Source organism: Miniopterus natalensis, chromosome 6 (assembly GCF_054644295.1).
Source record: "Miniopterus natalensis isolate mMinNat1 chromosome 6, mMinNat1.hap1, whole genome shotgun sequence".
NCBI classification, from domain to species: Eukaryota; Metazoa; Chordata; class Mammalia; order Chiroptera; family Miniopteridae; genus Miniopterus; species Miniopterus natalensis.
The window spans coordinates 42,167,818-42,185,252 of NC_142086.1; the positions used below are offsets into that span (position 1 = coordinate 42,167,818).

The 17,435-nt window shown below is 41.9% G+C and overlaps 1 protein-coding gene across 2 annotated transcripts in view; it reads left to right on the forward strand.

Annotated features, from left to right (window-relative positions):
- Positions 1 to 17,435, forward strand: part of ARHGAP31 (Rho GTPase activating protein 31) — a 91,618-nt gene that overhangs the window by 56,044 nt on the left and 18,139 nt on the right. For both annotated transcript variants that reach the window (XM_016199891.2, XM_087818175.1), the window contains exons 3-7: positions 164 to 308; positions 8,336 to 8,418; positions 9,163 to 9,270; positions 10,180 to 10,322; positions 16,412 to 16,610. In XM_016199891.2, coding sequence (XP_016055377.2) covers positions 164 to 308; positions 8,336 to 8,418; positions 9,163 to 9,270; positions 10,180 to 10,322; positions 16,412 to 16,610 — 678 coding nt within the window. The remainder of the gene's footprint in view (positions 1 to 163; positions 309 to 8,335; positions 8,419 to 9,162; positions 9,271 to 10,179; positions 10,323 to 16,411; positions 16,611 to 17,435) is intronic.

Here is a 17,435-nt window from a genome sequence, read left to right on the forward strand (position 1 = left end):
CCATAGCTGCCTTGTGCCTGAAATAGAAGGTCTTTTTGTATCAGGGTCAAACATATAGTCAGATCAGCAGTTTAGGGTCTTTTTTACCCTTAATCAGCCAAACAACTGCTGACATGGAACACATGTTCCCAAGATTGTTATGTCTCTGTCTGTGTTGTTTCAGGCAAGAGTTTGGCTCAGATCAATGTCCAGATCTGACAAGGGAAGTGTACCTCCAGGACATCCACTGTGTGGGCTCTCTTTGCAAGCTCTACTTTAGGGAGCTGCCCAACCCCCTCCTGACTTATGAGCTCTATGAGAAATTCACGGTAAGTGTTTGGATTTCCATTATGGTTACTGGGTGGGATGCATGGATGGGCCAAGGAGGGTTTCAGCACTAAAATAACAATAATAATACTCACCAGATGGATGGCATTATCTTAGCGTGGTGACGGACATAGGATGGTATAGTGAGGAAAGCAGGGTAATGGGACTGTTTGCTAAATTTTTCCTTCCTTAAATTTTCAGAATCATGTTTGTTTGTTTTAAGAGCTGGGTTAAATTTTCTCCAGGTTTATTTAACCAAGTGTATCTCATTGCTTAGGGAGGAAACTAAGAACCAGAGAAGTGAACTGACTGGCTCAAGGTTACACAGCAGGACAGGAACCTGAAACTAGATGCTATACCCACTGCTAGTTCAATTTTATCAAGCTATTCTTTCTGTGTTTCTTTTGGGGGTTGGGCAAAGAGGTAAGCGAGTAGAGAAGGGAGAGAGAACAAATAGAAGTCAAGAGAGAGGTTAGAAAGCTGGAAAGAGAAAAGAATCTTGGAAAAGCAGCCAAGAGGGAGTGCTGGATAGACTGGTGAGTTGAGTTGGTGGAGAATAGATGGGCAAGAGCAGAACATCTAAACAGCAGCTGTATGGTCCCCAAATAGGGCACCCATAGTAAAAGGAGAAAGGAGGATGAGTGCTTAAAGGATACCTGTAGAGAGAGCATTTAAAATAGGGCTTGAACATTTGCTGCAGGGGTGAAGGTAGAGAGTTGTGTCTAACCAAGGTTGAGGTTCAGCCAGCAATAGTGGGGTGAGGAAGATGAGGGTGTATGCAAAGGAGTGATTGAAAGAATTGACCATGGAATTTTGTCTGAATTAGAAACGAAATGAGGGCATAAAGCAGGTGTACGACAGTGAAAAAGTAGATCAATGGATTATTCATCCCAGTGAGGTCAATAGACTGTTGGAATGGGTGGTCAGAGGGGATGTTTGAAATGAAGGTTATGGGAGAATTGCTAGTATCGGTAGGGACCAGACATAGGCTCTAACCATAGAGAGGAATCTCTCTCCTGGCTCCTGTAATAAACTTATTTTGAGCACATAAAAGGTTCTTCAATTTGAGATGATCTAGGAATGAGTAAATGCTTTTTTAAAATTGGGCTTCGGCCATTAAAATATATTTAAGAGTTTTTAATGGCAGAGGGAAACACTCATAGTGGTAATTGGAAAAATATATACACAATTGTATATTAAGACATTATTAAAAAGAAAGATGGTGCGAGATTAATAACCATTCATTTCAGTGATGGGGTTATAGATAGTTTTCCCTGCTTCTTTCAAAATCATATCCACTAAAAATATGTTATATTTTTTAATGAAAAAAAAAATTAGGCCAAAACCCACAAAAAAACTTGGGCATAAATATTGACCGCTAGAGACGCCAACATATACCAGCTGATGTGGAAGTACCAGTGGTTAGGGGACCTTGAGATCTAAGCAGAAGGCAAATGAGCCTCCACTCTTGAGTGGCTAAGTCATAAATAACAGTAGGCTCTGTCCATCGGACCACAGATGAGTCTTTCCCAGGAACCAGGAGGAAAGGTTGTGGGCCTGATGTGAGTCTGCCAGATTATAATCACCATCACCATATATGAGTGTTTCCTCATTTTAAAAATAATCATACTCAATAAAAGACAATTTTGAAAATGGAGGAAGGTAGGAAGACACCCTTGCTCTCTCCTCTTAAAAACCAAAGACAACTGCAATTAACATATGGGTATTTCCTTTACTTTTTTAACTCTTTGCACAGTGTTTTTCCCATGTTTTGTTTTTCCAAATCAAAATAAAACTTTATTGCAAAAATTAAAGCAATACAGAAAAGTATAAAGGAGAATATATAAATTACCTGAAATCCCACACCCAGGCATATCTGCTATTAACATTTTAGGAGACATCCTTATAGATCTCTCTCTCTTTCTCTCTCTCTCTCTCAACACTGGGTATTTTCAATTTGTTAAATTATTTGCCAATTTGAATCAACCAAAAATATATCTTGTTGTTGTTTTAATTAATACATAAGGCTTTATTGTTTGTTTTCTACATTTTAATCCTCTTAACCGGTACAATAGTATCACCCTTGAATATGATAGAATATCATCATGTTCAAGAACTGAATGAATCTAACTTATTTTAACTAAATTTCATTCTATGATAGTTGAGGGTAGATAAGAATTTTTGTCTGGAAATTTCAGAAATAAAGTTTCTTCTTAGATCTTGTTTATAGACTCAGAACAAAACCCATTTATCTCTCCCCCTCTGTTCCCTGACACTGCTAATCATTCTGTTCTCCCACAGACACAGAAAAATACCAAAGCAATATTATTGTCACTTGTCATCAAATTTTAAGGAAATCTAATGTTATATTTAAACAGTTTATTGACACTAAGAAATAAAATAAGAATGTTTCGTGACAACTGACTTCTACATAGGTAGAACCTAGTGAAGTTAATTATGTTGAAGAATTTATCATTTAATAGAGTTCTTTGATCACAGTAATGAATTAGAATATAAGCAAACCTTCTTCAGAGTCATGGAAACAGCTCTATTACTTTGTCACACATTTGTATAATGATTTATTAAAACCCACTTGCACAGCTAAAATAAAATAATGTTTCAATGGAATAATAGAATTAGAAAAATATTAATGGAAAAATAATAATAGCTGCCATTTATTGAGTGCTTATTATGTGATAAACTTGTTACAAATATTATTTAATTAAATATTCAAAATAACTCCATGAAGTGGGTTTTATTGTCTCTTTTATGATAAGTAAATTGAGGCTCAGAGAGACTCTTGCCTAGGGTTGTATAGCTAGTAAACAGAAGTAAAGATCTAACATTCTTAGAACTACCACATTATTTTAAAATAGAGTTAAAAGCTCTTAAGTATGCTCATGTATTAAATAAATTAATATACTATAAACAAAGCATGCTAAACTAACAAAGGAACATTAAGTAGAGTTAGGAAAATTGGACAACTGTGGTGAGACTGGCTTTTTAATAGTTTTCTATTGGAAGTGTAAATTATCTGGGCATCCAGAAAGTCACTTGAAATTAGTCAAGAAGTCCTAAAATGCTCATATTTTTTAATACAAAACTCTATTTCTAAGATTCCATTGTAATATAATAATACATGGACAAAAAAATGATTTATGAGTATTTTATTGTAATATTATTTATAATATCAAAATTTTGGGCATATCTATGTGTCTAACAATAAGGGATGGGTTAAATAAATGACAATAAACCTATTGTTTTCAATTCTGTGTACCTGTGAAAAGTTACATTTCTGAAGCTTATTTAATGGCCATAATACAAAGTTAAATGGAAAAAGTAGTATATGGAACTAAACAGGAAATGATGCCAGTGTTCATATTTGGTGCTGGGAAACCTGGGGAGATTACTCTCTTATGCTTCACATGTGAACAAGTTAATAGTGGTTATATCTGGGTAGCAGGATAGGAGGTGATTTTTTTCCTCTTCATATTTCTTATTTTAGTTTTGGGTACATGTGTTAGTTAAATGTGGCTACTGTAACAAATTACCACAAACTTGGTGGCTTAAACAACAGAAATTTAGTCTCACATTTTGAGAATCCAGAGTCAGAAATCAGTTTCACTAGGCTGAAATTAAGGTGTCAAAGGGGCTGTGCTTCTTCCAGAGGCTCTAGGGGGAAACCTGTTTCCTGCCTCTTCCAGCTCTGGTGGCTGCTGGTATTCCCTGGCTTGTGGCTGCATCACTCCCATCTCTGCCTCCATGATCATATTCCCTTTTCCTCTTCTGTCTGTGTCAAATCTTCTTCTTCCTTTCTCTTATAAAAATACCTGTGACTGCATTTAAACTCAGCAACACTAGTGTTCCCCACAATGGAGGTATGGTCCTCAGATAGTACTATCCTGGAAGTGTGGCCCAAATGTGGCTGTGTGGCCGTGTGACATTTTCTTTCTTTTTTTCCTTTTTTTTTTTTTTTTTTAAATAATTTATTGATGAGGGGAGGGAGGAGAGAGAGAGAGAAACATAGATTTGTTGGTCAGTTTTTGTATGTGCCCTGACCAGGCATCAAACCTGAAACCTTGGCATATTGGGATGAGATTCTAATTAACTGAGCTCCCTGGCTAGGGCCTATTTGGCATTTTCAAATGCAAAGCAAAATGTGGACTCATTCACTTATTTCATTCATCAAATGTCTGTTGGGCACCTACTATGTACACTGTGTATGACAGGCACACCTCTAGATGCTGGGGATTTCATGGTGAGCAAGACAGATAAAATCTCTGCTCTTGTAAACTTACATTTAAATGAAGGAGGTAGATGATAAACAGATTTAAAGCATAGCTTTGTAAGTTTTACTGGTTCAAGGTCCATGCACCCAATGCTTCAAAAGGCCAATATTTCAAGATGTCAGTGTTTGAGATAAGGAAAGGCATATTGATCCAGAAGGCACCACATTCAGTAAGATTGGGGAGAGGGGGGACTTAGAGCTTCCCTAAATCCATCTTAAGAGAGCTCAGAATTCAGGCTTCTTTTATGTTCAGGGAAGAGAGAATGGGCAGGGCAAGAGGTGTGTGATGATGACAAACCCCAGACATCTAGGCTCCAAATCTCTAAATCTCTTTTTACCTTCACACCCTCATTAGAAAGCTCAGTCTTTGAGGCTTCTGCATATCTTGGCCAAAATATCAAGCCTTAAGCAGAATTCTTCAATAATTAGCATACCTATAGCAGGAGCTATTCCCTGAAGGCCACGGGAGAAATGCAGACTAGAATTAAGACAGAGTCAAAGAGAGCAAGCACTTCATTCTTACAAATAAGGAGAACTGTTGATAAATACGATGAGGAAAATTAATGCAGGTAAGGGGAAAGAATGATGGGGACTTCTATTTTTGGTAGGATAATCAAAGCTCTCTCTATAAGGTGATATTTGAACTGAGGCAAGGGTGAAGCGAGGGAACAAACTGTGCAACTGTTTGGGGGAAGAGGGTGTCACGAAGAACCAGCAGGAGCAAAGGCCCTAGTGGAGGACTTGCTCGAGCTTGCTGGCGGGAATATGTGGAGGCCAGTGTGGCTGTCGGGGAGCAAGCAAGGAGGAAAAGCCGGGACACAGGGAGTTCGCAGGTGGCCCGACCCTGCAGTCCTGCTTGCCTCCATGGTGTGACAAGGATGGATGTGCAGCACGGCTGCCTGGAAGGACACGCGGTGGTTGCCTCTGGAGACTGCGGTCAGCAGTTGGAAGGAAGACTGACTTTCCTCTGTGTATTCCTTCCGAGGCTCTGCATTTTCAAAATTATGTGTATGAGTTACTTTTTTATCTAATTTCTTAAAGTAGTTTAAAATAAAAATTGTAATTTTGACATAAGTAATACAAAATCAAAGGCAAAGGCTGAGTTGCAGCTGGGGTACAGTTGAAAGGAAGAACCACAGTTGTTTGTCCACCCTGCTGGCAGGGCTGCCTGGGGGAAAAATAAGTTTGCAGTGACCGGACTGTTCCAAGAGAGAAGCAGGGACTAGAGAGCTCCTGAATAGGTCTGGGGTGTGATGGGGAGGGGCTGTGAATAATGAAATGAACGCCAGGCCCAAATGGGAGCTGCGGGCATCAGGGGTGAGCCCGCCCTGCCTCTTAGAGAACAAAGATGACTAATGGCTTCCTAAAATATTAAAGGAACTTTCCATGTGGTCTGTTAAATTCATCTACACCTTTATTCCCCAGATACATTTTTAGAAAGGGTGTGTGTGTGTGTGTGTGTGTGTGTGTGTGTGCAAGGTTTGCCAAGCTCATCCTAGCTTTGCAAGGAGAGGAAGAGGCCTCCCACCCCTCCCCCTTTGCGGGATAGAATGTGGGAGGGTCCACAGGGCATTCCGTGCCCCTCCTTCCCCTTCTCCTTCTCTCTCTTCGCTCCCTTTATGAAGCTCTCCCTTGGCAGCCAGGGTCCTCCCCACAAATCTGTTTTCTCAGTGACCACTCCCTGGAAGAAAGCAGAGGCGTCAGGGTGCTTACTCCTGGCCCCATTCTTGCCCTCACCCTCTGCATCCCACATGTCTGAAAAAGTGAGGATTGAGGCAGAGAATCGCCTGTGGGGCTCTATTCTCAGGCTTGCAAATGCACCAGAAGCTTGGGACACCTGTGACTGTGACCCCCCTTTCCACTTTTCTCCCCACTTACGGTTAGGAAAAAAAATATCAAGTTTCCCCATGTAGAGAATTTTGATTGTCTTTAAAAAATGGTAAGCTTCTGTATATGTATTTTATTCAGTTAAACAAAAAAGGCAAAAAAAATAATAATAATAACCTTACTCGATAAAGCCCTGGCATGGAAGGAAATGGAGCATAGTCAGTCATTCAAGTCTGGAGGGAATGCCTGTGTGCCAGGCAGGGACTCATCACTTCCTGGCACTTACAGAGCTTACGTCTAGCAAGGGAGACAGACAATAAACAGTAAACCTATCAAATAAGCACATTATATAATATATGTAATGGTGCTGAGTGCTGTGGGGAAAAAGTGGAGACAAGTGAGGGGGGTTGGGAGGGCAGCTGGGGCAGTGCCTTGGAGTTCTCTCTGGTTATAACGTAACAGACACAGCAAGTGTGGCCTCGCTAGGGCCTGGCAAACAGAAGGTGCCCCATGAAGTTAATTTCCTTCCACTTCCTGCGCCTAAAAATTCTCATAACTGTAAGTTTGAACTTCACCCTTTATACACAGCAAGCAGATGGCAGCTACATTCTGAACAGAGGTGAACTACATAAGAAAACCACATCACAGTTAGGATCTTATCTTGGTGGTATTGCAGGGGCACTACCTACCAAATTAAAGAATATATTTTATGATTATACTTTTCATTATAAAGGGGTGGGCAAAAGGAGATTTACAGTTATGAGTACACGGAAAGCACAATTTATTCTTGTATTATATACTTTTCCATACGAAAAGCTGTAAACATACTTTTGCCAACTCCGTATATAAATATAAAGCAAGTTTCCAGCACTGGGAGACAATACAAGACTGTGTAAGTCGTATATGCCTTTGGATTCAGGGTCGTGAGGATTGAAATCAGCTCAGGAGCTCCTTTTAAAGTCTACTTTGGTCTGGGTGAGGTGACATGGGTTATATGCATATGAAAGCACTCATGGAGCTGTAGCTTAAGACTTGTACATTTTTAATATATGTAAATTATACCTCAATAATAAAAGAAAGTTGTGATCGCTATTGACCTTGAATTTAGATACTGCCCCCATGCTGGCAGTTCTCCAGCACTCAACCGTGTACTGGGAGGGGGCCCTTGAGCCTGGGCACAAGCAGGGCAGGTTCTCGTACAGGGATGCACGGGAATCTGCCCAGGGGCACCTGCACTGTGGGCAAGCCACAGACACGCCTGTGGTCATACTGCCTTTACTGATGTCCCTGTCTTAAGGGCCCTGGCCTGGGGTGGGACAAGGGAGGCGACACAAAATACCCACAGGAAACAGAGAGCCAGTCTTGGCAAGGCCACTGGGTCTCAGGGACAAAGCTCTTATCTGGCTGAGAAGGCACATCTTCCCTGCTTCCCAGCATCTACAACCAGCAGCCGCTGAGCAGCAGCAAGGCCATGGAACAGTCTCAGGCTAGACGGGAAGTGGTTATTTGCACCCAAGAGGACAGTTGGCTGAGTGAACACGGAGCCACCCTGTCATCTCCAGCTCACCCTGTCTCCCTCTGTCTCCAGCTCTTTCTCTCTCCCAGAGTCTCTGTGACTCTTTCTGCCACACAAGACACATTCAAGATTCTACACCTTCTTTACCAGATGCCTAATACCCATCTGAGGGGCACGGAGACCCGAATGACCCACAGGTCTCCGTGGGTGCAATGTTAGATGCTTCACATCAGGAACCCTCAGAGATTTCAGTTGTTTCTTTCCGTTGTGCCCCTGCAAGAATGAGCTCTAAGTATGGTCGGATGCTGCAGCGCCAGAAGCCTAAATAAAACCAGCAGACACAGGCGTGTGTCCGCCTTCTCAGGCACTCACTGGGTGCTTCATGTTCTTCTCTGCAGGAGGCAGTGTCGCGTTGCCCAGAAGAAGGCCAACTGGCCCGAATCCAAAATGTTATCCAGGAGCTTCCCCCATCCCATTATAGGTAAGAATCCTTAGTGAAAGAGGGTCTCTGCCTGTCAGTGTGGTATAATACCACAGACACAGGCTGGCGTCATAAAAGGGAACAAATTCAGTGGAGAGTGGCTTTCCTGGGGCATTTTGAGGTGGGAGAACAGGTCACTTTTATCAGTGAGCTGGTGTCTGACTAGGGACATTGATGAGAAGAGGCAGCCCATGTCCCAGCTACTTGCAGGATACCCCTCAAAGTCCCACCTTGATTCTGATCGCACAAGAATATCCTCACAGTAACATCCAAATCTATGGAAACCAAAATGGTTTTAAAACAGGCTCTGACTGTAGCTCTTGAGCATTTGGCTGACTGATCTCTCTAGTTGAGCATCAGTACCATCCCTTACATCATCCCATCCTTTCATTTCATTCTCACAAATTAGCCTCTATTCTTACAACCTTTCCCAGTGTTCCCTAAGCCTACCCATCTGTTACCATGGGCAGATTTTAATGTGGTATAAGAAAGAACTTTCTAGCAATAATAGATGTTTTTCATCCAAGACCACACCCCTTCCCCACCCTGGGCTAACATGCCAAGGGCCAAGAAAATTACCTCTATCAATCTTGATATCTTTGTGATATTCCTCCAAAATTCATGAGATAGAAATATTTATTTAGTTTCTCAAATCCAAACTTAGAAATTATCTCCAGACTTCAAACAGGCACTAAAGTTTTTTTACTTTGTCTAAAAACAAAACAAAACAATGAATCGTTACAGGACCTTGGAATACCTGATTCGACACCTGGCCCACATCGCCTCCTTCAGCAGCAAGACCAACATGCACGCCAGGAACCTGGCCCTGGTGTGGGCACCAAACCTCCTCAGGTAACCACCACACCCTCACCTTCTCACCACCCCAGTGGGCTCAAAGCAGCCCACTGACTAAAATAAAGACTGGGTTCTTCAAAATTGAAGCCCCTTGAAGACAAACCTGTAGCTAAGTGATCTTATGTAGCACATATGAATTAAAAGTGATTTTAGTCTGGCCGGCATGACTCAGCGGTTGAGCATCGACCTATGAACCAGGAGGTCATGGTTAGATTCCCTGTGGGGGCAACATACCAGGGTTTCAGGCTCGATCCCCAGTGGGGGGGGGGGGGGTGCAGGAGGCAGCCGATGAATGACTCTCTCATCATTGATGTTTCTGTCTCTCTCCCCCTCTCCCTTCCTCTCTCTGAAATCAGTTTTTAAAAAACAACATTAAAAGTGATTTTAAAAGCTTAAGTTCTTTGCCTGCTAACCAGGAAACTCTGGGTTCCAAAGGCATTCTCTGGCTACCACCAGGGTGTGACTAAAGTAATGGGTCTGTATGTTACAATTTCTTGAAAAGACCTTTCTTGTCTCCGTGACTCATTGGCTTTTGTTGCTTTTGATGGGGTCACAGCTGGCTATAACCTGAATCAGCTGCTTCTTGTGACTTCAAAAACGATGAGCTGCCCCATAGAACAATTGGGTGGGTGTGGAAGGAGATCTGATAAAAAAAATCAATTCCCATATATTCACTAATAGAGTCTTGCAGTGTATAATTCCTGGTAATTGTTGGAGATTTGTCCAGAGTGTTGGGCTTCACAGCCTTTGGAGAGTCCCTTTTATTGATCTTAGGAGTTAAAATACTCTATAGATTAACAAACTATATACATTGAAGAGATGGGGCTTGTACAAAAGGCCCACTGGCTCCCTCTTACTGCTCTAGGACTGACTCACCAAACTGAATGTGTTTCTTCCACGATTTAGGTCCAAAGAAATTGAAGCCACTGGTTGCAGTGGAGATGCAGCCTTCCTCGCTGTCCGGGTCCAGCAGGTGGTGATTGAGTTCATATTGAATCATGTGAATCAAATCTTCAACAGTGGCGCACCTGGGTCACTGGAGGATGATGGTAATGGCTCCTCCTGGCACACACCCCACCAGCCCATGCTCCTTTCTTGCCTTAGTCATGGGCCCAAGAATAAGTTAGGGTGGCCTTGGTTCTAGCTCTGAGTGTTGGTGCTGTGTGTGTGCTGATTACCATGTATGTGTCAGTGTCTGGGGATCGTGCATATAAACATCTGTATGTGTGCAGCAAAGATGTGGTGTGTTTGCAGGTGGCTTTAGCATATTTCTGATTGGCTGCATGCTTGGACTATCCTGTGAATGTGGCATAGTAAACTGTAATAGTGCTTTATTGGTTTTAGTAAGTTCTTAAACTCTTCAAGTTATTATCTAGAGGCACTGGCAGCATTCCCCTCTTTAACTATTGGATTTTGTCCTTACTTTTGGTAAAATAAAGAGCTTCTCAAAGAAAAGCTAAAGGAGCTCATTACCACCAAACCAGTATTGCAAGAAATGTAAAAGGGTCTTCTTTAAGAAGAAGAAAGAAAAAAAAGAGGAACATAGTTATAAAGAATAAAATGGCAATAAATATGTACCTATCAATAATCACTTTAAATGTAAATGGCTTAAATGCTCCAATCAAAAGACACAGGATAGCTGAACGGATAAGAAAACAAGACCCATACATATGGTGTCTACAACAAGCCCACTTCAGAATGAAAGATACACATAGACTAAAAGTAAAGGGATAGAAAAAGATATTTCATGCAAATGGAAATGAAAAAGAAAAAAAAAAACAGGGGTAGCAATAGTTATATCTGACAAAATAGACTTTAAAACAAAGGCTATAACAAGAAATAAAGAAGGACATTACATGATAAAAGGATCAATCCAACAATAGGATATAACCCTTGTAAACATTTATGCACCCAACATAGGAGCACCTAAATATATAAAGCAAATCTTGATGGACATAAAGGGAGAGGTTTATGGTAATACAGCCATAGTGGGGGATTTGAACACCCCATTGACATCAATGGGTAGATCTTCCAGAAAAAAAATCAACAAGGAAACAGCAGCCTTAAATGACATGCTAGACCAGATGGATTTAATTGATATTTACAGAACATTTCACCCCAAAGCAGCAGAATATATGTTCTTTTCAGGAGCACATGGAACATTTTCCAGGATAGACCACATGTTAAGACACGAAACAAGTCTCAATATATTTTAAAACATTGAAATTGTATCAAGCGTCTTCTCTGACCTCAATGGTATGAAACTAGGAATCAATTACAAGAAAAAAATTGAAAAACACAAACACATGGAGGCTAAATAACATGTCACTAAACAATAAATTGGTTAACATGAGATCAGGGAAGAAACCAAAAGTTACCTTGAGACAAACAAAAATGAACACATAACAATTTAAAATCTGTGGGACACAGCAAAAGCAGTCCTAAGGTGGAACACAAGCCTACCACAAGAAGCAGGAAAAATCTCAAACGATCTAACCTTACACTTAAAGGAACTAGCAAAAGAACAACTAACAAAACCCAAAGTGAGAAGGAAGAAAATAATAAAGATCAGAGTGGAAATAACTGGCATAGAGACTACAATACGAAAGACTGATGAAACCAAGAGCTGCTTTGGTTCTTTGAAAAGATAAACAAGATTGACAAACCTGAACCAGACTCATCAAGAAACAAAGAGAAAGGACCCAAATAAATAAAATCAGAAACAAAAGAGGAGAAGTAACAACTGACACCACAGAAATGCAAAGGATTGCAAGAAAATATTACAAACAGCTATATGCCAACAAATTGGACAATCTGGATGAAATGGATAATTCCTAGAAACATACAATCTTCCAAAACTGAATCGAGAAGAATTAGAAAATCTAAACAGACTGATTACAACTAAAGGAGTTGAAGAGGTAATCAAAAAACTCCCAGCAAACAAAAGCCCGGGACCGGATGGCTTCACAGGTGAATTTTACCAAACATTCAAAAAAGAATTAACAGCTATTCTTCTCATACTATTCCAAAAACAAAATTCAAGAATAGGGAAGACACCCAAGCTCATTTTACAAGGCCAGCATTATTTTCATTCCAAAACCAGATAAAGACACTACAAAGAAAGAAAATTATAAGCTAATATCCCCGATGAACATAGATGCTAAAATCCTCAATGAAATATTAGCAAACTGGATCCAGCAATACATTTAAAAGATCATGCACCATGATCAAGTGGGGATTTATGCCTGGGATGCAAGGCTAGTACAATATTTGCAAATCAGTAAACATGATATACCACATAAGCAAAATGAAGGACAAAAACCACACGATCGTATCAATGATGCAGAAAAGCATTTGACAAAATCCAGCACCTGTTTCTGATAAAAACTCTCAGCAAAGTGGGAATAGATGAAATATACTTCAACATAATAAGGCCATATGTGACAGACCCACAGCTAACATTACATTCAATGGGGAAAAAACTAAAATTGTTTCCCTTAAGGTCATGAACAAGACAAAGATGTCCATCCACTTTCACCACATTATGTTTATCCATCCATCCATCAGCTGATGGATATTTGGGTTGTTTCTATTCTTTTTTTTTTTTTTTTTTTTTGTAAGTAATGCTGCTATGAACATTCATGCACAATTTTTTTTTTTTTTAAATATATCTTTATTGGTTTCACAGAGGAAGGGAGAGGGAAAGAGAGAGATAGAAACATCAATGATGAGAGAGTCATTGCTCGGCTGCCTCCTGCATGCCCCGGACTGAGGATCAAGCCCGCAACCCGGGCATGTGCCCTGACCAGGAATCGAATCCCGATCGCCTGGATCCTAGGCTGATGCTCAATCACTGAACCACGCTCTGCCGGGCCTCACACACAAATTTTTGTGTGAACATATGTTTTCAGTTCTCTTGGTTATATACGTAGGAGAAGCTGACATTTCTTTTATCTTTATTTAACTCCCCCATTATAGATGTATTATTTATTGTAAGCTATATAAATCCTTTTTGAAAGTAAATGAGAAATAATACGTATTCATTCATCCTTCCTTTTGAGTCAACCAGTAATTTATTGTGGACTTGTTCTATGCCAAGAACTACTGCAAGCACTCCACATACATCATCTCATTGACTTATCACAACCACCATCATAAAGTTATCGACCTTATTTTATACATGAAAAACCGGAGAAGCCCGAAAGCTTAGTAACTCTCCAAAGGCACAAGGCTAGTAACTGGTCGGACTGAACACTGAACCTGAGATCTTCCCGTCATGCTCTTTTCTTAACTTTATGCTGCCTCTGTGAGGAAAAAAATAGGAAAATAGATGAATAAACCACTGTGGTTTATTTATCATTAATGACTTTTGGGCAATGTTCTTCTAGACAGAAAATCCATGACTGTTCTTATTAAGGTTGTTCCTAATTCTAACCTGGAAATGCCTGTTCTTTTTGTGATCATTGCCTTAATCATCTTTTGTCTTGCATATTGAAATCCAATTTACTTTTTAAAAAATTTATCTTTATTATCAAAAGTATTACTGATGTCCCTTTTTCCCCCCATTGACCCCCTCCACCCCACATCTGCCACACCCCCAGGCTTCCCCATACCAGTGTCTGTGTCCATAGGTTATGCATATATGAATCTAAGTCCTTTGATTAATCTCTCCCCGCCCACTCCCCCACCCCGGCCTTCTCTCTGAGATCCCTTGATTGCCTCCAATACTTATTATTCATTGTATTCCATTCTATTGTCATAGAATCCAATACCTTTAATTGATAAATGAGAGCAGAGAGGCCAGAGAGATTGTGCTATATCCAAGAAACATTTTCTATTATATATAATACTAATACCATGGTAAATATGTATAATTTACAAATATATGCATATATATAATGGGAGCATACATTCAAAAATTTTACTGTGTATCTTTGTAGATCACTGGGTCAGTGGGCAAAGATAAGAGGGGGAGTGGGTAGAGGTCCTTGTAGGTCATGCTCAGGGCTTGGTTTGTTCTCAGTGCCATGGAAAGCATTGGAGGATTTTAAGCAGGGAGGGCAGGATCTGAGCATTCTGGCTGCCGTGTGAAGGAGAGACTGAAAGCCAGCAAGGCTGGCAGCAGGGAGGCCAGTTAAGGAGCTATGGCAGGTATCAGGTGGGAAATCATGGTGGCCTGGACTGGCATGTTAGCAGGAATGGAGAAAAGTGGCTGGATTCCTGATATATTTCGGGGGTTGAGTTACGGGACTGGATTATAGGCTGGATGTGGGGGGAGGAGGTGCATTAGAGGAAGGAATGAATGAAAAAATAGCTACTACAGGCTTTGGTGTATGCAACTGGGTGACCCATGGTGCCATTTACCAATTTGAAGAAGGTGGGAGGAGGGACTGGTCTCGAGGTGAGGAGCAGAAATCCCGAGCCCTGCTATGAAATGTAGAGTTGGAGATGCCTATTAATCCTTGAGGCAGAGCTGATGCGTAGGCTGAGGATAGTGGAGTCGAGAAGCAGGGGAGAGGCGGGTGCTAAACCCAGGTCTCCTGACCCTGCTGTGTATTCTCCTCCACTGGTTCAGCTGTTCCCACAGGGATTACATTTTTTAAATAAATAAATAACAAAATAATGATATAGAATCTACAAATATTGAGAGTAAATTAAATTTAGTTTAACCTCCTTTGGATTAAGTAGGAAAACTGAGCTAAAGTCAAAAACGTTGCTGAAAAGTTTTGAGGATCATGGATTTACTTGATTGACTGAATGAAGGCCATGCTTCCCTCCCTGGGAACACCCCAGTGTCACATCCTGTCTCCATTTCCTACAAGGCCCTTTTTTAGTGGTTTTATTTCCCTCCACTTAGGGAGGGTCATGCTCCACAAAGAGAAATAGTACCATCAAGGTGCTTTCTGAACATGAGGTGAGTCCTATACAAAAAATGATTTCTTAGTCTTGGTTGGCCCAAATTATCTTTTTTGTTTTTTCTTTTAATTCTCACCTGTGGATATGTTTTAGAGAGAGGAAGGGAGGAGGGGAGAGAGAGAAAAAGAGAAAGGTTATATATGCCCCAATAGGGGATCGAACCACAAGCTTTTGGTGTACCGGACAACGCTCCAACCAACTGAGCCACTTGGCCAGGGTGATCCAAGTTATCTTGGAATCTCTTCACAGCTTCCAAAGTTTCAGAAAACTGGCAAAGTTGCCAAAAGACTAAATAGAGGCAAACTCAGGCCTCTTGTTTTTCCTTAGATCAGGGTTTCTCAGCCTCGGGACTACTGACACTTAGTGCTGGTTAGTTCTCGTGAGGCACTGTCCTGTGCGTCATAGGATGTTTAGCAGCATCCTCGGCCTCTACCCCCTGGTGCCAGTAGCACTCCCACATATACTCATGACGACCAAAAATGTCTCCAGACATTGACAGATGTCCCTGACTGGAAGGAGGGGGTGCAAAATTACCCCAAGTTGAGAACCACTGACTTGGAGAAAAGAGATTACCCTGGACTCCACTGATCTGTCATCACCTCTAGTTCTAAAAATAAAACCAAAACAAACAAGCTATAGAAAGAAAGGATTAGCTTGCAAATTCAGAAGCTGACAGGGTATTGAGTAAATAGCCTCTTATCTTTTAGAGAATAGTGTAAGCTATTAAAAATCTTTTTACTGCAGAGATATAAGCCTAGGTGATCTAGGGGAAATGTAGGCTCCAAGCTTGAATTGCCAGGGAGCCCTTGTTTTCCAGCTGCAGAGAGAAGGGGAAATCTCCTGCCTTACGCTAGCTGAGTGAGGCTACCTCCCACCTGGCCAGAGCACTGGGCAGTTTCCAGGGTTAAAGACCCACTGCTGTTACCTTGGCCCATAGTAAGTGCTCAATACATGTTTGTCATATGAATGAATGAATGGTCCCTCTTTAAAAAACACAGTTAATGCAGTTTACCTCCTGAAGGCCATGTGTGCCCTCTGGCTAGTCTGGCGAGGTGGATTGTCAGTTTCCTGTATGCAGAATCTGCCCCAGACCCCACCAGGTCCAAGAGGAGTCCCCTGTGAGGAGGTCACGAAGGGAGGAGCTGTGGATGGGGAATCTGGCTGGACCAGTGCACAAAGGCCTCCTCCCAGGAGTCTATGAGCTCTTCTCTTCTCTGTACAGAAAACCAGCCCATCATGAAGAGCCTGACCTTGCCAGCCCTCCCCCTGCCCATGAAGCTGGTGAGCCTGGAGGAGGCTCAGGCCCGGAGCCTGGCTATTAACCATCCTGCTCGGAAGGAAAGGAGGGAGAACAGCCTGCCTGAGATCGTCCCTCCCATGGGCACCCTCTTCCATACTGTCCTTGAGTTACCGGACAACAAGTGAGTGGCATTCTTTGCAATTCTGGGAGATGACTGGGTAGAGGGGGACAGAGGAGGAGGAAACATAGTCTCGGGGCCATGATGGCAGCATGGGGAGGGTGCAGTCTGGGTTGGGGTGTAAGGAAACATTTCATAAGAGAACGGAGCTGTCTCCACACCTCTTCTCGCCAGTGGTTGGTGCCCGCACTCACTGCCCCAAAGTTATCAAGGCCCCGATCTCCCGCCAGAAACCCCAACACCATGATGGAGGTGGGGCTCATAGGTGTCAAGCGTCATGAATAACATCCCTTACACTTTAGTTTAGACGAAACAGGATTGACATTTTCAAAAGGGAGTTTGAAAGGAAAAAAAAGGACTTCCTGCCCCCATTCTTCACCTCCACAGAACATTACAAAGGCGTAGAGATGGATGGAGGACAAGTTGACAAATAGTGCCACTCTAGACTGGGAGGCCTGGGCATGCAGCACTTGGAGATGCCATCTCTGGCTCCCATTCCTCCTCTCAGGCCTGCCAGAGCCCTCCTTCTCCCCAAACACACCAAACATCACTTTAAATCCTAGGGTATTTTCTTTTTCCATTTCTCCCACTCATTTCCCCTATTGCAACCCTGGTCTTCGCACATCCCTCTGCTCCCCTCGCCCCCGCGGCCACTGTAAGGAGGAGGCAGCAGATGAAACAGGAGTCTCTCCTCGCAGACTGTCGGTGGAGGGGCTGAAGGCAATCTCTTCATTGGAGAGCGTCATCCTCACTGGCCAATATGAAAACAGACGCCTCAGACCTCTTGCCAGCGCCCTCCCCAAGGCGGCAGGACTGTTTCCCTCTGGG